The 22,769-nt window shown below is 39.9% G+C and overlaps 1 protein-coding gene across 6 annotated transcripts in view; it reads left to right on the top strand.

Moving 5' to 3' along the window:
- The window catches only part of DLG5 (discs large MAGUK scaffold protein 5), an 89,999-nt gene that overhangs the window by 50,530 nt on the left and 16,700 nt on the right, over nucleotides 1–22,769 (top strand). For all 6 annotated transcript variants that reach the window (XM_054071153.1, XM_054071148.1, XM_054071149.1 and 3 more), the window contains 14 exons: nucleotides 3,223–3,453; nucleotides 5,178–5,362; nucleotides 5,970–6,095; nucleotides 6,781–6,913; nucleotides 9,926–10,053; nucleotides 11,128–11,303; nucleotides 11,802–11,905; nucleotides 12,608–12,700; nucleotides 13,568–14,587; nucleotides 17,868–18,006; nucleotides 18,761–18,905; nucleotides 19,363–19,484; nucleotides 19,966–20,055; nucleotides 21,289–21,457. In XM_054071153.1, coding sequence (XP_053927128.1) covers nucleotides 3,223–3,453; nucleotides 5,178–5,362; nucleotides 5,970–6,095; nucleotides 6,781–6,913; nucleotides 9,926–10,053; nucleotides 11,128–11,303; nucleotides 11,802–11,905; nucleotides 12,608–12,700; nucleotides 13,568–14,587; nucleotides 17,868–18,006; nucleotides 18,761–18,905; nucleotides 19,363–19,484; nucleotides 19,966–20,055; nucleotides 21,289–21,457 — 2,861 coding nt within the window. The remainder of the gene's footprint in view (nucleotides 1–3,222; nucleotides 3,454–5,177; nucleotides 5,363–5,969; nucleotides 6,096–6,780; nucleotides 6,914–9,925; nucleotides 10,054–11,127; nucleotides 11,304–11,801; nucleotides 11,906–12,607; nucleotides 12,701–13,567; nucleotides 14,588–17,867; nucleotides 18,007–18,760; nucleotides 18,906–19,362; nucleotides 19,485–19,965; nucleotides 20,056–21,288; nucleotides 21,458–22,769) is intronic.

Genomic DNA, 22,769 nt, shown 5'->3' with positions numbered 1-22,769 from the left:
CCTTTAGTTTGCAAATACTTGATTTAGCATGAGGTAGATAACAAGCAAATGTATTCCATTGGCATTATTTTTTTTGCAGCATTACACCTGAACAAAATGCCCTTTCTGAAAAATGAAATTGTGGAGTTTTTGTTAAATGACACCATTGCTGAGGGGCAAAATGTGGATTGCAACATCAGGCATCAGAGCTCTTAAAAACAACCCACTTCAGGAGTTCATCATTTTCAACCCTGTGTGTTTGTCAGCTGAGTAACTTAGCTTTGACACTGAGTGGGATTTTAATCCATGTTTTCATACCTGTTCTGTAATCAAAGCCATCCAGTCAACAGAAATGGCCGTTACTGATTTCAGGGAAATTGGGATAGCTGGTGAGGAGAGAACCACCATTACTTTGTCCTGCTCCATTTTTTTACGTCTGTCATTGTGGCACTGTGAGCAATTTGCAAAAGTGCTTTGATGGGTAAGAAATTAAAAGTTTAAATATGTGACTTTCCCTCCTACCTAGATGACTTGAAGGCGTGTTTGAGTAAGGAGTGTTTTGTTTGGTATCATCTATTGCTCCAGCAAATACTTAGAACGTCATATTTTACCTCAGTGGTGGTCAGCTTTCCCCTCTGTTTAACTGACCTGTCACGTTTTATCCTGTGTGAGGTTATTGCACTGTATTCAGAGGTGAGATTTTCCCTCATACATATGAGTTCTTCATGAATTCAGAATCGTTCTTCAAACCAAGCCACTCTGGTGTTTCTGAACAGAAGCGGTTCTGATGGACACCAGATGGCATGTTGCCCTGTGCTGTCATGATGTGATCTTGTGCAAATGTCCCAGAGAAAAGGTGGAGATGAAATTTTGCTGTTGATCACTGGAGGCAATGGCTGCTTTTCTTCAGAGAGTTTATATCGTGTATGATGGAAGACATTGTGGCATGGTGTGTTCTTTCCAATCACCTTCAAGAATTGTAAATTCATGTTTAAAGAAGGGCTTTTGGAGAGCTTTGCCTTGATGTTAGGGTGACTTTCATCTCTGCTGCATAGAATCATAGAATCAAAGAATGTCTTGAATTGGAAGGGACTTACAAGGATCATTGAGTCCAACTTCTGTCCCTGCATAGGACAACCCCAGCATCCACACCTTGTGGCTGAGGGCATTGTCCAAATGCTTCTGGAACATTGTCAGGTTTGGTGCTGTGACTGTTTCCCTGGGAAGCTGTTCCAGTGCTCCACCACCCTCTGCAGGAAGAACCTTTTCCTAATATCCAACCTAACTCTCCCCTGGCACATCTTCCTGCCCATTTTCTTGGGTCCTGTCATTGGTCTCCAGAGAGAAGAGATCAGTGCCTGCTTTTCCTTCCCCTGTAAAGAAGCTGTAGACCGTGATGAGGTCTCCCCTTGGTCTCCTCTTCTCCAGGCTGAACAGACCAAATGACTTGAGCCACTCCTCATATGGCTTCCTCTCTAAACCCATCAACAACTTTGTGGCCTCCACTGAACACTCTCCAGTAGCTTCAGATCCTTTTTCTACTGTGGCGCCCAAAACTGCACCTAGTACTGAAGGTGGGGCTGCACCAGTGCAGCGCAGAGCGGGACAATCCCCTCCCTGGACTGTCTGGCAATGCCATGCTTACTGCATGCTGCATTAGATTTGTTATTGCCTTCATAGAATATCTGAAAATCATCAAAGCTCAATTATTTGCATGCTGCAAGTTACTTTTGTGTAAGCTTTATACACACATTTGAACACATTTTAGACAGACTAAAGTTCAGCTGTGCCAAACATTGTTTCCAGCACTAAAACTTGTCTGCACCACCAGATGGCTTAGGGATTTCTCTCTTCAGAAGTGCTGAGCAACAGAAGCTCTTACCGATGTTGAAAAAACTGGAGTGCTTCAGTAATCGCGCTGCACTGCGATGTTTAAAGTTCACAGAGTGAGTCATTAATTCTAGTACTGGTCTGTTATTCTGCAGCAAAAGTATCTGTTTTAATGCTGTTGCGGAACTGTTGTAACAGCCTAACTGGTCTTAATTAGATGCTGTAGCTCAAAACCAGCTATATTAGTGCAGCAAAAATGCAGTTATCTTCTGTGCTTTAAATGCTCAGTCTTATTGCTTGCAAATTGCTGGTGAAAATAGAATGGGATCATAGAATCATTGAGGTTCAAAAAGACTTCTAAGTTCATCCAGTCCAGCTTGTCAGCCCAATGCCACTGGGACAACTAAACCATGTCTTCAGGTGCCACAGCTACATGCTTTTTGAATTAATCCCTCCAGGGAAGGCGACTCCACCACTACCCTGGGCAGCCTCTTTCAGTGCTTCACCACTCTTTCTAGTACAGAAATTTTTCCTAATATCCAATCTAAACCTCCTCTGGCACTATTTGAGGCCATCTGGTCTTATTCCGTTTCTGACATAGTATCATTCCATCTTTAAATGTTTGGATCCTTTTCTTCTTTTTCTTGTCAATGACAGTTGTCTCAGCTAAGTTTTTTGAGATCAGAACATCAGTAGTTTCCAGCTGAGGGTGCCTATACTGAGAAGGACTTCATTGTAGCCATGGACTGAAAGCTTCTAGAGAGATGGACCATGTAGAAATTTAGTGGCATGAAATTCAGCTATTTTACTGCCACCTCCTTCCGATAGCAAGCCTAGTTTGAACTGTTTTGAAAGGGCAGAATTACATATTCTAAAGCTACATTTACCTCATCTTTTATATTATGATGGAGTTGAATTCCACTTCTAATAAAACCTCGTTCTGCTTTACAGTGTGGTATAGTTTAATCTTTGCACCTTGGTATCATACTGGCACATGGCCTTAATGTCCCTTTAAAGCTCATGAGGAAGCTCTGAGATACTTGTAGCTAGATTGTCTCAGTTATTCCAGTCCTGTAGAATCAAGGTAGTTGCTTAAAAATGCTCTTTTGCAACACCAGGTCCGACTGGTTAATAGTCTTCCCTCATTTAGGTTCCTCAGAACTGTGAGATTCTTGCTTCCTTTTGACACAGCGCTGTGCTATTTTGATGTTCTGATGTCTTTAATACCACATTTAATATTCTTTGGTAGTACTTGCTTGTGTGTAGTGTGAGCACAGTCCTGTTCTGCTCCCATTTTTCAGAGCACTAGTGGTAAACTCTCAAGGCTTTTAAGGTGTCAGTGTGTATCCATTTGGAAAGATGAACCGTTTCATTCTCTACTTAACCTACTGCCAACGATGGATCTTGTTTTAGGAGCTAAACTCTGCTCTGGTGGAAAGAGATCGAGCCATTTGTGAGAGGAATGAGCTGCTGGAAAAATACTGTCACGAAGTGAAGGACAAAGCTGAGGCCCAAAAGGAACTTGATCAAGCTTGCAAGGATATAGAGACTGTGAAGGAAGAAAGAGATGTTGCCAGGAAGGAGAGAACAGAAGCTATCATCCAGAGAGACCATTTACTGAGGGAGTATTACCAAGCCCGTCAGGTATCGCAAGTCTTCACAACAACATTTTCTATAGCTTCAAAGGGTCACTAATTTTGAAGAGGTTAAAGGTCTGGACACATTGGGTGCCTTCCCCCTTTACTCTGAGTTGCTCTGAAATCCCTTCATATAAAGGCACCTACCCTCATCAAGACATAGCGACATAACTTCTTGTTTGAAAGAAAACGTGCTTTATATTCAGTTTCTATTTATGAAAATACATGGCAAATAAAATATTGTAATCCAGCAGGTGCCTGGGAAGTTTCTTCCCTGCTGGCATGCTGGTTGCTATCTTTAAGGCGTGGTGTTCCTACCTGTGACCTGCTCAGGATGTTAGCTGTTTCTAGTACTTCAAAATGAAGTTAATTGAACTGTGATTGTAAATTTTCTCGTCTGTAAACATACTTACTATAAATTTGCTGATGATATATGTCTATGTGTTGACATTTTTCCAATTCTGCACCCTTACTGTCTTGTGTGCAGTACTGAATGTCGATCCATATATGGCTGTAAACGCTTACATATAATGTCATATGAAAACCCACAGTATTGCAACCTTTATGCTAATGAAATAACTAAGGAATACAAAAACAATCTGAAACTAGATATTTTGGGTTGCTTTCATTAAATTTGCATTCTCTTTTCGTTGAATATCAACCCTTCACAACTAGAAAATGAGGTTTTAGTCTTCTGTGTCACATGGATTTTAGTGTGGGGGGAAGCTATTAAATTATGTTTGCAGTTGTACTGGAAATAAATCTTTCATTATGGTTGGTTCTTCGTGGCCAAACCAGTGGGATTTTGGAAACTTGTTCTTTTCCCAAGGAAGATGATTAAGTTTAGGTGAACTTTTGCTGTGATTCAGCAATGGCTGTGCTCAAATGCTTACTTTAGCGGACTTCAAATCAGAATTTAAAGGTCTCTCTGTTGATCTGAGTGGATTTTTTTATTGTCTTTTTCCTGCCAGTGGACTGGAAGAACAGAACATTATCCTTTGAAATGAATGAGACAATCATAAGTCCAGATGTGACTCTTCATACCTTCTGTTTGCTCTTATTTGTTGTAATTTTCAGTTTTTAATGTTGAGGTAAAAATTTAGACGTGGGGCTTAAGGTTCAGTGCTCACTTACTTTTGAGTGGAGTGATAACTCAAGCTTTTGAAGTGTATTAATTGTGACTTAGTAGTCTCTCATTGATTTATAGGCATTCAGATCTTAAAAACATTCCTCTGAAGTTTAATCAAACAAGAAGTTGAGTCAGATTCATTAGATTTTTTTTATATTCTTGAAATTAACCTCGCAGTTGTTTGCAGGCCTGTGGGGTCAGTGTTTGTGGTGGGCTGTGCCGCTGTAGCTGGCTTGAGTATTCTCTGTGTGTTTTACAGAGAGCGTTCTCTCTGGGTTCTCTATCTTACTGTTTGCTCAACATAGAGCATGGTGAAGGAACAAGTGAATTAAAGAAGAAAATAATTCTTACCTAAAGCAAGAAACAGTCAAACAAAACTTTTTGGAATCACTTTGCTCTGCTTTGAAGTTAAGGGGCCTGGGTGAATCACATGTCTGCATTGTGAACATGTACATCTCGTCCCACCGTCAATATCAGACAGTAAATGAGAACTGAATACATTGGGTAGCGCTTAGAGTGAAAGCTATTTATACATAAAGTGAAAGCTGTTTGTGCATGCTTACCTAAAAATGCCTAAAATACCTGTGGTTCTTAATCCCTAGATACAAGATTCTGCTACCTTAGATATAGAAAGAGCAAACAAAGAAATTGAAATGCTTCGGAAACAATATGAGGCCATGTCCCAAGAACTGAAAGAAGCTGTCCAGGAGGCAGAAGTGGCCAAGTGTAGGAGAGACTGGGCCTTTCAGGAGCGGGATAAGATTGTTGCAGAAAGGGAAAGTATACGGTAAGTGAATGCTGGATGATACATGTGTGATCTCTGGGACACCTTGCAGTTTTAGGCCATCCTGGGTTTTGCTGGCACTTGCCTCACCTTCTGCAGTAGCTGTCACAGGGGGAGGTTCTAAAAACTGAGGGCACCTTGTAAGATAGTTTGCTTTGTGCTTTTATACCTGGAGTATGTCTCTAGTAAATACCATGGAGCCTAACAGCGCTGCTGCGTAGGAAAAACAAATCAGGGTGTGATATAGCCAATCCTGCTATACTTATAGTCCTGCAAATAATTATTTGCCTTTTGCAAAAAGTACCCAACATATTAGCCTCTAAGCATACATGAAAAGCTAAGGGAAAATACTTAAATCAGAATATTTTTCTGCTAATTTAAAGAAGATAAGTAGAATTAAAGTTTTGGAAGGGATGCAGAAAGTTCTTTATCTGGACAAGCTTTTCTTTCAGACAAAGCATGTGTAATTTTGTCTTCCTTATACTTTTTTTTTTTGAGAGATGTGTTGAAGCTGCTTTAAATTTTGTAATTATTATACAGTGTGGTAAAACTACTTAGTTATTTAGATAGGGTTTTAGGTAACTGAACTGAAACTTCTTTGCTATTGAAGGACTTTGTGTGACAACTTAAGGAGGGAGAGGGACCGGGCTGTGAGTGACTTGGCTGAAGCCCTCCGCAATCTGGATGACATGAGAAAGCAGAAGAACGACGCCGTGCGTGAACTGAAGGAACTGAAGTATGTTAGAGAAATGATCCAGCTGCGTGGAAGTGTGTGATAAAGGCTTTGCTTTGTTAGCTGTTTTGGCAAGTGAACTGTGTTGTTACAGCTGTGGGTATCACGTATTCGTGATATTTTGTGGGGAAACATAGGCAGGATCGTAAGTCTTACTATCTTAACCTTTTAATTTTATTAATGATACGCTTAGTCTAGCTTTGTACGGTGGAGATACATGTAAACAATATGGGATACTTTCACTGAGGTTGGTATAAGTGCAATTTAGTTCCTTCCAACTATGTTCTCTCTGGCTTATGCACGCAAGAAAGGTGTGCATCATGTCGTCTCAATGAGTTGTGGAGGCTTTCCTGTCAGTATTTATCGTGTCCCATGTCATGAGCATACTGCTTGTCAGAGGGTAAATTAAATGCATTTTGAGAGATGTTAGAAACCTAGTTGTGTGCTTGAATCTTGTAAAAATAATGCCAAAAAAAAAAAAAAAGTAAGACTCTGTTAGGACAATATATAAAAGGAGAGTCAATTTGATAGAGGCCCAAGAATAGTGGAAAGACAAACATGGGCCAAGTTATTGGCACAGCTTGGGGTTTTGATTTAGTAAACAAAATATAAGTGATCTTGCAGTGATAACGTTATGTATCAGTTTGTTGTCTGTGTCTATATATAAATAATTACTTTCTGTGCCTAGGGAAAAGATGGAGAATCAGTTGGAAAAGGAGGCCAGATTCCGTCAACTGATGGCCCATAGTTCCCATGACTCAGCCATAGACACGGATTCTCTGGAATGGGAAACAGAAGTGGTGGAATTTGAAAAAGACAGGGTAAGTCATAAACACAAACTGCATGGTATTATGCACTGGATAGCTTTGGAGTAAATTATAGCATTTTGATGCGAGGTATGATTGAAAATAGCTCTAATCTGTATTTTTTTAGTTCTTTATTGTTGTGCTAGGAACCGCACACGAATATGCAGCGAGTGTGGTCGTGTCTCCATGAAAGTACTTGACGAAACCAAGCTGTTACACACAAGCTTTGTGTTTTTCTTCGTATTAATTATAAATAAAAATACCTCCTCCATCTGATTTTACAAGGTCCCCAGGCCCGTGTACTATAAAAATGATGTAAGTTAATCATTTAACATTCTTAAAGTTAGTGATTCATTGCAGAAATTGCAGTGTTAAGGAAGCCAGAACTTGAGATGTGATGAAAACACTGATATCAGAGAGCTGTCCTCTGCTTTTACAGGAGACATCACTTCAAATCCATGCAGAAAATAGCACATCTTTTACATGAACTTATTTCTCCTTACTTTTGCTCAAATTTGATGGTTAGAAGTACTAAAAGTATTTATTCGTGATGAACATATATAACGCCCTTGAGCTTAAAAATCTGAGATAAAAGGAAATGTTGATTTCCATTCTTTGTCTGCAGTGGGAGTTAAATGCCTTTTCCATTTTGGCATATTAAATAAAGTTCTTAAGTTTAGCTTTCCAGGTAACCTCTACATTCTTTCTTTTTCCTAGTAGTACTTCCCTTCATTGAATTTTATTTTTCTTTGTTGTAGCCTGGAATTTTTATTCCGCTGCTTTGCATGCAAGCCTTGTATGCTCTTCTGCTTGAAAATTTTGGCTGGCACTTTGGATTGTTTGCTAATAGTTAACTTTTTTGACCCCAGAGAACACACAGGTTATCTTCCAAATTGTGTTTCATTTATAACAGCCTCTGAATCTACCAGAATTTATTTCTCATACCTGAATGACAAAGTTTGTGATGTATTGCTGTCAAATTAAATCCCTTTTATTTTACTGCAATATTTGGGGTCATCTTTTATACACGCTTCCAATCTGTCTGTGTTCTGATAGCGCATCCCGACAGAATCACTAATACGTTCCTTTTTAGATACTCAAAATATTACTAGATGTTGAAATACATCAGTTGAAAAGACTATGTGAACTGAGTATCAATGCTGATCCCTCAGGACCACTGTCTGTTAGTTCTTTCTGGGATAACAATTCCTCTTTCCCCATGCGTTTTCATCTCTCTTGATCAGCTCCTCCGTCATCAGGTTTTGTGCATTGCCATCTTCTTTTTAAATGATAACTAACAGATTTGCTCTTCTGTTGTCAAAAAAAAATGAGTTAGCAAGCCCACCATATGCTGTGTGGTTATATTTGATTTGATGGTCAAATCATTGCAGCCTGATGAATTTTTGATTCCTGTGGAGCTCTTCAGTTACTCTTTACTTCATATATTGTTCTCAGTGTTTGAAATCGAACGTGTGGGTTTTGTCTTGCTACTGTAGTATTATACTAATAACGTTGTGCCAATCTTGATTAGATACATGGGAAAATCCTTGCTGACCTACCAGTGTTTGAATTCCAGAATGGAAATTATTGAGTTGAATACATTAAAATCCTTTTATTTGTGCTTCAGCTTCACCTGTCTCTGTAATCTTGTGTTCTACATAATCATTCAGCTCTTAGCTGAGACAAATAATATTCACTTTTCAGCTCTGAGGCTCTACTCAATCTTTATTTTATGGCGGGCCCATGTTCTTCCCTCTGAACTTTTTTCTTATGTAAAATGTTTGGAAGAATCATAAGGATTATCATATATTTTTGGCAGGTTTGTATCAATTTAATTTCTGGTAAATATGCATATTTTTGCATGTTTTAGATTTGGCTTTTATCAGGTGTCTTTTTCTCCTCCCTGAAGTCTTTATGCTCTTCTGATTTTCATAGAATCATAGAATGGTTTGGACTGGAGGGGACCATGAAGGTCATCCAGTCCAGTGCTCCTGCAGGTAGCAGGGACATCTTCAGCTCGATCAGGTTACTCAGAGTCCCGTGTAACCTGACCTTGAATGTTTCCAGGGATGGGGCATCCACCACTGTTTTAAAGGCATCAGTCATCCAACCATGTCTAGAACCATGCGTTACACATGTGATTTAATCTCTATTTAATTTTTGCGTGTTAATTTTTAAATTTCAAGTATCCTTCCCCTTCAGGATGCTGAGATGGTAGGTCCAGTTGATTTCAAGTAGAGTTCTAATTTTTATACATGTACTATATAACACTGAAATTAACCGTAATAAATCAGTCAGTGACCAGTTGGTCCCAGTTTATTTTCTTTCACTGGATTGTTTTAAAGTGACGTTGCCATTTCAAAGCAAACACTAAATTCAGATTTCCACGTTTGGTTCAGTGACTCATTTGATAACAATGTTGATCACTTTTCACATCAAGGATGATCTGCTTTCAACCAGGGCTGGTAGAATCTTGCCTCTAATCTTTACTTAGAAATAGTCCCCATAATGTGAGAGCTTTCTTTCCTTCTGTTTCCTTCTTTCTGTTTACTTCTGGTCTGCAGCCACATGAAAGTTAATGTTATTTTTGAGTTCATCACTGCTGTTGCAGTGCAACAATGCTGTTTCCTCACCTTTACAATTTTTTTTCCCCCGATGATACCAATTCTTGGGGAACATGTCCTTGTTCTCTCATTATGCATCTATCATCTTACCTTAAAACCAGTTATCTGTCCCTGATGGTGCTTTCTTGCACACTCTGCTTTCCTATCCCTCTTTGGTGAAGTTCCCCTATTATTTCAACCTTAATCTGAGAGAGAAGGATTATTCTTATGCCAGAGGATGCCTACTAACTAATGGATTTGAGAGCTTATATGTTGAAATTCTATATATAAAATCTTGCATAGAGCGAGTTCCCTGTAACTGTAAGTGCATGGTGGTACAAACATACAGTAATGCCTCTTGCTAACAGACAGCAGCACAATGTTTTCCAGCACAGTTGAGTCACTAGTTAATAACTTTTATTAGGATGATATGGACTTGAAAGCACTTGGTTTTGATGTGGCAGAAGGCGTGAATGAACCATACCTCCCCGGAGACTGTGGAATCTTTGTTACCAAAGTAGACAAAGGAAGTATTGCTGATGGCCGGTTAAGGTACGGTTTGACTTTGGAAGATACTTGTCTTTTGTTGATTGTAATAACCTAAATATGAGTGTGTTGTAAATTGTCTTAATTTTTTTCTCATTTTTTAAAGCACTTTGTCACCAGTTATGTATAATATTAATGATAGTTGGGAAACCACATGGAGAAGACCAACCCCTAAAAACATTGCAGAAATTAACCAGTTTGACACACTCATTAAAACTCATCAGGATTTGAGATGTTTTTTTTCTCTGTGTCTCACCTACTCCATTTATTATCTATTCAAACTTTTATCTTTTTATTTAAATTGGGGAAGATACAGAATCATGGAATGGTTTGAGTTGGAAGGGATCTCAAAGCCCATCCAGTTCCAGCCCTGCTGCCATGGGCAGGGACGCCTCCCACTGAATCAGGTTTCTCAAAGCTCCATCCAGCCTGGCCTTGAACACCTCTGGAGTTAGGACAGCCATGACTTCTCTGGGCAACCTGTGCCAGTGCCTCACCACTGTCATAGTAAAGAATTTCTTCCTAACGTCCAATCTAAATTTTCCCCCTTCTAGTTTAAAGCCATTCCCTCTTGTCCTATCACTTCAGGCCCTTGTAAAAAGTCTCTCTCCAGCTTTCCTGTAGGCCCCTTTCAGTACTGGAAGCTGCTCGAAGTTCTCCCTGGAGCCTTCTCCAGGCTGACAACCCCAACTCTCTCAGCCTGAGAGCTCACCTGAGAATGAGCTGTTGGGGGAGTGTGGGAAAGAGCAGAGCGGAACAAGGGTCAATTTGAAACCTCCTCGTGTTCTCAGTGTTGACAGGAGGTTTTTAATAACTCTCCTCTGAGCGAAGAGCTGCTTTGAAATGGATGTTCATTAGAGATTTGACAATATCCTTTTGCTAATAAAGTGCAAACTAGAAGTCCTGATTTTCATTTAGCTGCTGTTTAATGCTTTTCCAGGAACAGAGAAGTGCAGATAATTAGAGATTAGGTTATTGAGAACAGCTCTGTTGTATCCCTTGTCACAAATGTTATTAATGTGTTGCATCCAGCAAAGTATATTTGGAACACTGACCTGCTTGTTTCTGTTCATCTACCAGAGTGAATGACTGGCTGCTGAAGATAAATGATGTGGATCTTACTAATAAGGATAAAAAGCAAGTGATAAAAGCTGTTCTAAATGGAGGTGGTGTTATTAACATGGTGGTTCGAAGAAGGAAGTCCTTAGGTGGGCGAGTGATAACACCTCTTCACATCAATGTTTCTGGACATAAAGGTAATGGCTGTAAAGGATGGATGGAAATGATACGTGCTTCTTCAGCCAGAAGTGGCTTGGCGTAAAAGTACATGTTCTGGGCCTCTGCTGAAATCCCACTTAAGTGTTACTTCGTCCTAGGTAGAGATAGTTTTTAGCAAACTAAGAATGCCAATATCAGTTATAACCTTATTCTGTAAGTACAGGTTTTTCTTTTTGTTCTTGTTCTTTGTCTTTAACACTCAGTTCTAGTTAGCTGCCTCTCTGGGGTGTTACTGGCAGTCTAAACAAGGCTGTTAAACCCATCAATCACCCCAGCTTTGTGTGGTTATATTTAATCTCAGGGTACCTAAGTTCCTGTTTGTCCCATACTATGTTTCTTTAAAAGAGCTTTCAGAAATTGAAGTTCAGTCGGTTTGGTAGTTCGGTTTCTTTCTCATACAGGCAGGGCAGACATGCTGTTTGAGCAAGGTATTTGAATTGCAGGAGTCAATTCTTTTCTTTGTGTGTGTATTTCAGATAGTGGGGTCAGTCTAGAAAATGGAATATTTGTTGCTGCTGTTGTGCCCGGAAGCCCAGCTGCCAAAGAGGGTTCCCTCACTGTGGGAGATAGAATAATTGCTGTAAGTCTTACAAATGCAGTCTGTTTTATTTTCATCTATTTTAAAGCATTATCATTGGCCATACTCTTTAAAAACTTTCCAATTAGTTTTCTACTTCCTCTGTATTACACTCTTTTTGTATATTCACTAAGTATTTATTATAAATCAATGTGTTCGTAGGCTGAGTGATTAATATAATGTGCAAATTATTTGCTACATGTAGCTCGTATTAGAATTTTTGACACAGATTTACTATACTCTTAGTGTGTAGATAATGATAGTTGTGATTTTTATATTGAATAGGAAAGGTCAGTTCCAAAAAGCCCTCCTGTGGTTGGATGAAAGGGTTCTTGTCTTTTCAGTTATGGTACCACAGAAGTCATCCTTTTGGAGGGTATGTTTTTACTTGTGTGGGTTTGCAGCCTTAAACGACCTGTCCGGTGTATGAACTGTGAAGGGTGATGGTGGTTCCTGTCCATGTAAAAATGCATAGTCTGATATAGTGAAATAAGTGTCATTATGCTTAATCTCCAGGAGGAACAGCAAAATTGTAGTTAGAAGGCTTGTTTTTTAGCAGAGAATGGAAAAAGACAGGACAAGATCAAGCAGACTTCAGCCTTATATACCTTAAGTGTTATCCCTGTCTTAAAGATGCCAACCTAAGATGCTTCCCACCTGCTACCTTGGTTTACAGCTGTCTGTCATGGGTTTTTTTGTGTGCAGATCAATGGCATTGCACTAGATAATAAATCGCTTACTGAATGTGAAGCTCTGCTACGGAACTGTCGGGATTCCCTTACGCTGTCCCTCATGAAGGTGAGTAGGAGACGCTAGATTTGCAGAATTTTCTTCAACTTACGTGGAATTATTTTCATTGGACAGGGAAGAGTATAGGAAAAAATGAATATATCACCACGTGAAAGTCTCTACTAAAAGTAAGGCCATCTGGATGCATTTTGCTGTTGATACACTCAGCAGCTATTGCCAAAGTAAAGCTATTGTGGCATCTGGTAGGAAATCAATCTTATTTCTTGCCTTTACTTGTTTCCCATTTGTTTGCTGGTCACGTGAAATGACTCCTGGCACAATTGCTTCTTTCTTCTTTGTTTCTGCTTCAGAGCTGCAGCAGTTTTGTACATGAAAGGCAAACTGCCTCCTGACTACAGAAAGGTTTGCTGTTAGCCAGGAGGGAGTTGTGCAGAAGATGGAACTCTGGCTGTCATGAGGATTAAGTACAAGGCTTCCTTTTTCAGCCTTATCGCTGTAAAAATATTATTCTGGTTTGCATATTAAAGAATCCTGTTATGCTGGGCCTGTCACATGGGCTTTGTGGGTGATAATTCCAGCTCCAGAGAGCTTGAGGTTTTAAGACAGTAAAAAGATGAAAGTTTTGAGGGAAAACGGGCAATGAAAGATGACTTATTAACATTGCTTAGCAGAGGCAGAAGTAGAATCTGGGTCCCTTCACTGTCAGTTCGGTGCTTCTGCCACCGTGTGGAGCTTCATTTTCTCTGATGTCTGTGCCTTGAATCTGTGAGATCTTATTAAACCTCTCCCAACTGTATCAATACTGTCTGGGTGTACGTGCAGGTGTAGGTAAATCAACGAGTCTGGAATAAACAGACTCACACTAAACAGAGATCAACCCTAATACTAAGTTATTACACGTGGTTTGTGTTTTAGGTTTTTCCTCAGAGTTCATCTTGGAGCGGTCAAAATATATTCGAAAACCTGAAGGATCCTGAGAAAATATCGAACTGTAGGGTTCACGCATCCGAGGTACAAGCCCAAAATAAACGAAATCTGAAGCTCAACAGCTCCACCCAGACTGACATTTTCAATCCAGACATCATGGATGGCAAGAAGGACCAGAGCGACCAGAGCAGCGGCTCATTTTGCGATCACAAGCCTTTCCCTAATACCACGTTACACACAGACTCTCACAGGAGCACGGTACACAGTTGCCACAGTAATTCAGAACACAGTCTCAGCTCCTTCAACCCAGAGACATATGGGGACCGAGGCTATGGAGCTGTTGACTTGGACAACAGGAGGCTGCCTTACGAACCTACAGGAACTGACTGTATGATGGCTGAGGCCACGTTTGACAAAGGACATGGGACTAAGCATAGTGGTGGTACCTGGCCAAAAGTCATGGTTAATATCTCAGCAACAGAAACAGAAAAGTTCTCTGTGTACAAAAAGCCCAAGCAAAGGAAATCAATCTTTGACCCTGATACTTTCAAAAGGCCACCAACTCCTCCCAAACTGGAGTACCTTTCCCCTAATCAGATGACAGGCCATTCACCTCAGCCGTCAAAAGCTGAAGTGGCTTCAACTCCTCCAACTCCTCCTAAGAGAAGTGACTCTATCAAATTTAAACATAAACAGCAGGCAAGCTCTGCATCGGAGTCTACAGTAACAACTGGATCACCCCCCACCAGCCCAGCCACTGCCCAAGCTCCTGTTTCCTTGGCACTTAAACAGGACTCAGCTACTCTCAAGGGGCGCAGCAGGAATGCTGGACATTATTATCGAGAGGAGGGAATTGACTGCCCTCATCTCTCTTCAAGGAAATCCTGTGAAGATGACATCAGCTTTCAAAGAGTCGAAGAGCCAGAGGTTAAAAGACCAAGGCCAAAATCAGCTCCTGCCCTGAGGCATAAAATGACCCCTATGCCCATTCCTAATCCTGCGCTTCAGGTAGAAGCTTTGTGTATTGAAACACTAAACTAAACTAGAAACCTCAAAAGTGTTTTTTCAGGGTGGGTTTGAGTCCCCAGCTCTGAGGCACACAGTGTGAATGTTGGGGTTGTCCTGTGCAGGGACAGGGGTTGGACTCGATGGTCCTTGTGCATCCTTTCTAACCCAAGACATGCTCAGCTTCAATGAACAGCGGAAGCATAACCTGTTTGCAAAACCCAGGTCCCCTGAGAAGCTACCCCAGACTTAGTTGGCACTTTGTAGTATCACAAAATCCAAAACCGGTCTGGGGAGTGATGATATTTAACAGGCAGTGGTGACCACAAACGGAATGATAGACTTCTGCTTAGCAGCCACATCTTGGGTTTTAATGCTGCTTGTTGGAAGATCTGGGCTCTATGTTTTTGAGAATCTAAAAAGAAATTTAATTAAAAAATGCAAAGAGGCAGCTTTAGAAGAGGTGAAAACAGGGCCTCCTAGGTTTTACGAAAGTCTCATTTGTTACCTAACAGTTTGTACAAATTAATGAGAACAGGTATACTGTTCACGGGTGGGTTTTGTAAGTCTTTGTGTAACTAATTTTGTAATTCTAATCTGAATCTCGTGTAGTGTTAGGCACATTACACCGTAAAGATGGGCTGGTTATGAGAGAATGGTTTAATAACACAGTTCTAAATGAGAGTATGATCTGGCTTGGCAGGGACCATGAAGGACATCTAGTCCAACCCCCCTGCAGTGAGCAGGGACACCTTCCACTGGATCAGGTTGCTCAAAGCCCCATCCAACCTGACCTTGAATGTTTCCGTACTTGTTCCTAGCTGGATAATACCACTCTTCATGGAGTTCTAGAAGCAATGCAGACATCAGAGCTGAACTGGAAGTAGTGCGTAGTTTGGAGCCATGTTCTGCAAAAATACTGGGAGAAGAGCACAAGTGGCAATTTTGTTTGTCTCTTTTTTTGGCTGCTTCCATTGTTTTCCTTCCACATTCCCTGACGTTTTTTTGGGGGGGGAAAGAATTGCAGAGAGTTTTGAGTGTAGAATTGTCCAGCAAATCCTGCATTAGTGTAGTGGTTTAACTCCAGCCAACCACTTAGGACCACGTGGACACTCACTTGCTCCCTTCCAGTGGGCTGGGGGATAAGAATCAGAAAGGTGAAAGTGAGCGAACTCATGGGTTGAGTTAAAAGCTCTTTAATAGGGCAATTAAAATAATAATGAAAAGAGTAACAATGATTAAAATAAAATGTAATGGAAAGGAAAATAACAGAGAAATAGAACCCAAGAAAGACAAGTAATGTGCATGAAAACAATACTAGCTGCTATGAAGAAAACTAACTCAATTCTAGCCAAAAACCAGCACTGGAGAGTGTCAAGGTTTAAGTTTGTAGTTGAAATCAGATTTATTCTGAAAAGGCCTGAAGAGCAGTGTGGCTAAGAGAAAGGTCATGGTGTTTTCTACACAACTGCACTGCGAGAAGTGAAGGCACGCTTAGTCTGATGTTGTCTTTTGGCTCGTATCTAACAAAACAAGATCAAGGCATTGAACACATTTGAATATGGGGTGTTTACTTTCAATAGTCTTATCAGGTTGATCCATGAGCGCTGCAAGTCCCATGCTTTCTTATAGTGTATTGTCGCTAGCTCTTACACTGTCCTGGTTACGATTGTAGTAATATTTTTATAGTGGGTGTAGGCTTTCCCTCTGTGACAAGGACACACGTAGGCAGGGACTTATGTGTAAGAGATTTGTTAGGTGGAACAGAGGGGGTGGTTTTGGCACTCACTGTTTAAGACATCAGAAATTATAGACAGGATGTATTATGGTTGGTTCTACACACTGTGTGTTACTGCAGATAGATAGGTGTTGGTTCTTGATGAAGAAGAAAATTAGAATAGAATTGTATTATTATTCTATTTATAATGGAATTATATTCTATTTATAATAGAATTATAAAGCCATCATTTTTCTTTCATTAAGGTTACTTGATATATTAATTTACCTTTCCAGGATTAAATTAGGACTGGATTCTGTGATTCTTGAGGTTTGTTGTTTTTTTTTTTTTTTCCTTCCCCCATGGTCCCAAGAAACAGACAGCTTTGTAACTCTTCAGTTGTCAGCTGGAGAGCAGAAGCGATATTGAGCCTCAGAAAGTGGACACTGTTCATGCTAAAGATTTCTCTCCGATGGAATCCTCTTTGTGCATTAGTGCATTACAGCTACATCAGGTTGTGTGACCCCGGTGTCCAATCCACATATATTAAAGTCATGCTAGAATATGAGAAATATGTGTGTAGAACATGCAGGGCAGTTGAATTTGTAGCTGGTTTGCGTGTTATCAGTCTCCTTTGTTGTGTACATACGCGGGTTAGCTTGTGTATTTTAGGTTGATAAATTTAAGCGAACTTCCATCCCTGTGTAGTAGGTGGTACCATTACCAATACACCTGTGATGATGAAGTGTTGACTCTAGGAAGGTACCTGTAAGTACCTTTTCGATAATTATTTATCACTTATTACATAATTCAATCTCTTATTTTTTGTTGTGTATTTCAGATGTGTAAACTTTGTGTACTGAGCCCTGAACTTGAAGCTTTTTAACATCATTGTCAGTATCTGAGCTATTCTTGTGTTCCTTAACTCATCGGTATCTGCTTGTTACGTACAGAACAGAAGTTGTCATGGTTCTAAAACCTGAATTACTCTGTTGAAGAGAGGTTGCTCCACTTGTATTTCAAAATACAGGTTTAGAGGAAAACACTTTATGGCTTGTTATCCACATCTTCTTTAGGAAACACTTGAAATAATGGCTGAAATAACATTTAGAATGTTCCATACAAGCAGTAGTTCAGAGGAGAATTATAACTAAGTGTTGGTTATTCTGTTGTGAAGGAAAATACATCAGTTAAGTTACAAACACAGGCCTAAAATGATTACAAAAATAATAGAATCGTAGAATAGTTTGGTTTGAAAGGGACCTTAAAGACCATCCAGTTCCAACCCCCCCATAGGCAGGGACACCTCCCATTGGAGGAGGCAGCCCAAGGCCCCATCCAGTCTGGCCTTGAGCACTTCAAGGGATGGGACATCCATGACTTCTCTGGGCAAGGAAGAAGAGGTAGAAGCAAAGAGCATAATTGAAAGTTAAAGGTATGGCAAGGGCATTCTAGAACAGATAACTGGAGAGTTTGGAATTGCTTACTGCCAACAAAGTTTGGCTGTTGTGTTTTCTTTTTCTGAATCTCCAACTTCCTATAATTAGATTTCCATGTTTTTTGTAGGCTCAGAAGTATGCGCCAGCCAGTGAGGAGCATCTGTCTCCAGAGCTACAGGAGTGGGCCCCATACTCACCAAAACGGTCTGCAAGGCACAGTGATGGTTTTGTGCCTGCTGCTTTATATGCTGGTGGCATGTCAGCAGGTGAGTGACAGAGCTTGTCGGTACCTTCTAGGAATGCCCCAAGGAGTTTGTCCATAGTGAACAAATTAGGATGAGAGCAGAAGAAATGTGACTCAAAGTTTACATGGTTTGTTGTAATCTGAACGTGGCCTGCTCGGCTTTTGGACTGTGAAGAAGTGGAACCTGTTTAAGAACCATTAGTGAAACAGTGTACATGCTCACAACAATGCACTACAATATGCCATTGGTGACATGCTCAAAAGTACCTGTGCTATAATTTGAAGTCATAGGACACACTAGGAGTGGAGATCTTTGATGCAACAGAAGAGAAACAACAATCATTTTAGCTGCAGTCAGTTCGAGTACCATATAGAAACTTGGCTTCATCTTAAATGACTCTGCAGACAGAAACACAGAGTTTTTATTACTCTATAAAAGTTTGACACTTGAAAACAGAGAAAATCTTGTAGTTACTGGTGCATATTAACACGATATACTGTGAAAGACTTAATATTTTGGTAACTAATCCACTTTATTACTGACTTGTTACAAAATTATAATCTGGGTTTTATATATGCATTTACATCCAGCTTGTTTGAAATTTTAAGTTTTATGTGGTGCTTAATAATGTACTTGCGTGTACGTTAATAAATTTTATCTATAGTTACATGTATGCATGCAAATGTTATAATATGTAAATATTTGTATATATTTAAAATCTATAGTTCACATGCTAACAATATTGGTAAGAAGGTGCTTTTGCCATCTTATGCAGGTACTGTACCACGAAGCTTAGCACCGTGCCCTGCTGTAACTGCTGTCATGAGAAATCCCATCTACACCGCCTGGAGCCATCGAGTTCACACCAGCAATTGCCCATCAGTCGCCAGCCAAATATGCCACCAGCATCTGCATCCCAGGTGTTTGGAAATTTATATCTCTTGAAATTTTCGCTTTCGTTTGAATGAAATTGCTTCTGGCAGTTTTTTATACAGTGCAGAGTGAAACACACTGCTCATGTGTTATTTTTACCTAGAGTTCTCAAAGCCATTATTGCATGGAAGCAATATGCTGGTTGCTGTCGTGTCTTGCAGTCACTGATGAATGAGGTTTTCCTCTACTCCGTGGGCTGATGTTGGCAAAGAAATTTATTGTTTTAATGACGTAATTTCTAATATGCTTTCTTGTCCTTGCCGACACAAATAAAGCCTTTCCTCTTTTTTACAGCACTTCGGGCTTTCTTTTCTCTGACTTCATAAAAGAGGAGCATTCATTTTATTCAGTTACTCAGGGATAACCACAATCTTTTGCTGGCCAGTTTGCTGAGTTGCTTTGCCCAGTTCTAACTGTTGCACTATTCTCTTTTTTTTTATGTAGTTCCCAGCATCAAGGTCGCCTGAGTTTGGACCTAAGTCATAAACACTCCAGTGACTACTCTGAAAATTCACGTATGAGAGCATCTCATGGCTCTAATTCATTGCCATCCAGTGCAAGACTTGGTAACAAACTTTTCTGATTTATTTCCTCTGGGATTCAGGCATAATAAATGGAAGAGTCCTTAAGTAGAATTGTTATGGGATTGTCAGAGCTAGCAAAACCTAGAAAGCATCATGTGTTCTTTGCTTCATTTTTTGTGGTTTTATGACTGAAAGTGTTCACTGGAAGTAGCTGTGCACAGTTTACACTTGCTCAAAAGTTCACACTTCCAGTTTACAGTTACTCAAAATAGTTGTCATACGTGACTGAACTGTGCTTATGCACCATACACACGCATTGTATTCTGTTCATACTGACTGTGTATCCAAGGCAACATACTAGAAACATGATCTACACGATACGTAGGAGGGTAATGAGGAGGGCTTCTGCATGAACTCAGAAGCCATTTTAATTCTCACTGAAGAAACAGAATCTACTTATTTTTTTCTTCTCGGTAGTTAATTTTACTTTTGTCATTGTCATGTTTTCTTGTTGTAAAAATAGGTTCTTCGAGTAACTTGCAATACAGAACAGAACGCATTAAGATCCCTTTAACACCGAGATATCCAAGGTCCATCATGGGCTCTGACAGAGGTGAATTATATCATAAGTCATTTCAATTGTACTATTTTCAGTATTGCCAGTCCAAAGCCTTTGCAGTTGTCAAATTGCCCCAAAATCTAAATCTCACACTTTTATTAGGGTTACAGAATTTGCCTTTTCCCACAATAAGGTTAACAAAAGAAACTTTCCAATGAAAGTTGATTTTTCTGTTAGTTGACTCTAAGATGTGGCACTAAGAAAAAGGGGGAAAAAAAGCAAGAATAAGCATTGTTGTGTCCTTTATAATTGTTGTTTTCTTCTAGAACGATGTCTTAAAAGTTTTAACAGTAACATCACCTGCATTATTTTGTTAATTCGTTAAATATATTTTTTTGCATATTCTTCTATTACTGATTGTAAATTATATATTGAAATGCAATGACAAAATTTTAATGCTTCACTCAAAGTCATTTGGTGAAGGATATTTCAAACCATGGTACTAATACCAGTTAGAGTGCTGGAGAGGTGTAGAATTTGGATTTTGATGACTGTAAACGTCCACTTTTTACTTCCATCATCGCTCTAATGTTCTGGAGCCCTAATGGGTTGTGTGCAGCCTTTTTCCAAACTGGGCAAATACAGTTCCTAGCAACGGCTTTCATTTGCAATCAGTAATTTGAGATGGATTTTCTGTAGCTATTTCAGAGGAAGTAACTGGAATATTCCTCTCAGGGCTCTTGTTCAGTAAATTACTCAGGGAAGGTACAGCCAGGGAGGAGATGCAAATAACGTCACATCAAGCTCATTTGAAATCGCAGAGCTTTCCTGTCTCTGTGATACATACTGGGGTTTAGTTGGTGTTTTCAGGTATTTCATAATGTTTCTCATACCCAAAGGAAAGGTCTGTACATAAGCATTTTATTGGAAACTAAACCTATATATTAAATTTTGATTTTACTTCTCCTTTCCTGGTTTTTATTATTTCTCTTTAATTTTGTTTTGCTAAGTGCTTTCAGACATGCACATGGTGTAGCTTGTCTGGAGCCTGCTCTCCTCGTTGGGAATGGCAATATTTGTGTGGCACTTAGAGTGGCAGAGTTGACATCTAGTCATCAAGCACAGGAATTTTGGACTGTCTAAAATCAGTTACCTGTTCTCCCCAAGCTCCTTACGTGGTTAGTCAAGTGCTAGCTTTTTTTGTCTCTGTGTGGTATATTTATGTCTGTGTAGCTTTCTAAGCTATGACAGATGCAGGAAACTAAAACTCCATGTTGTTTTCTATAGGCTCTTTGTCACACTCGGAATGTAGCAGTCCCAGTTTGATAACTCCTCCACAGTCACCTCTGAACTTGGAAACGTCTTCCTTCGCCAGCAGCCAGTCCCAGAACTCCCTCTCTACCCTGCCTAGGATTTCCATTAGCCCAGTATCTGTTGGAGAACGTAGAAAAGATAGGTAAGGTCCCTGTATTGTTTGCTTTTACTATAAATGTGGCTGAGGAGATTTTGTACATTTGTTTATTGGGCTGAAGGAATGTGAACATGTAAGTTCAATTATTAATATGTAGAGGCAGAGGCGCATCTTGGGTCCTGTTACTGTTTTCTGTACAAAGTCTGTGTGAGTTTGTTTCCTTCAAAACTGAAGAGCATATTCTTCAGTTTAGAAAATTAAGCAATTTCATAAAGGTTACATTTCTTCCATGTTAGATTAATGACCACACAAATAAGATTGGTCTGAATTGGAACAAACCCCTTCAGCTGAACTACCTCAGATACTTGGTTATGTTAGGCATGGTCTGTTCTCTGGAAAACTGAGTACAGTGAAGACCTAGTAACATCTGATAGCTAAATATCAGGTGCCTTAGCGTTGTAGAATATGTGCTCTAGCCACTGTGCCTTGATTCAGTTTAGCCGGATCATAGAATGGTTTGGGTTGGAGGACACCTCAAAGCCCATCCAGTTCCACCCTCTGCCATGGGCAGAGACCCCTCCCACTGGATCAGGTTGCTCAAAGCCCCACCCAACGTGGCCTTGAACCCCTCCAGGGATGGGACATCCATGACTCTCCGGACAGCCTGTGCTAGGACCTCACCATAAAACATGGCATGACTGTACAAGAACAGATCTGTATGGACAGATGCAATTTTACTCCTTTTCTTACTCCCCTTTGGTGGGACACAAACCACTCCAAGCAATAGCATTGAATGTATGTGTAGCTGCTTGCAGAATTTGAACCTGATATGAAATCTTTCCTAAAAGCCTGAGCTTCTTATTTTAATGACCTTCTGTATCTCATGATGACTATTGTCCAGATGCACTCCTTGTGGGTTCAGTCTCAGACATATTATTTCATTCTATCATGATCTGGCTAGGCAGAATGTATGAAATAGCCTGCAAGAATTCAAAGCACTGAACAGTAAGACACAAATCAGAGCCAGGCTTTTATTTACAGTACGGCAGCCAAATGCCATTCTGGCAGTGTAAAGGAGCTATGATGTGTTAGAATACGTTACATTTATGTGGACTTAAAGACCCCTTGGTATTGCTTGATTTATGTAAAACCACTGACCATAAAAATATGAGTGATAGTCATAAGGAAATTCTGTATTCTAAGCTTTCTGGTAGTAATAAAAAGTTACTAATAAAAAGTTAAATGAAACTTCTGTCTTGTTTAAAGAATCGGTACCTCAGTGATGGCAGTAACTCTAGGATGTGTATTGTGTTCAAAGGACAGTGGTACTTTCAAAGGGAGTGTAAAGAGGTCTCTG

Source organism: Cuculus canorus, chromosome 7 (genome assembly GCF_017976375.1).
Source record: "Cuculus canorus isolate bCucCan1 chromosome 7, bCucCan1.pri, whole genome shotgun sequence".
NCBI lineage: Eukaryota > Metazoa > Chordata > Aves > Cuculiformes > Cuculidae > Cuculus > Cuculus canorus.
The sequence above is the reverse complement of the archived record's forward strand: the minus strand, read 5'-3'. Positions and strand labels throughout refer to the sequence as shown.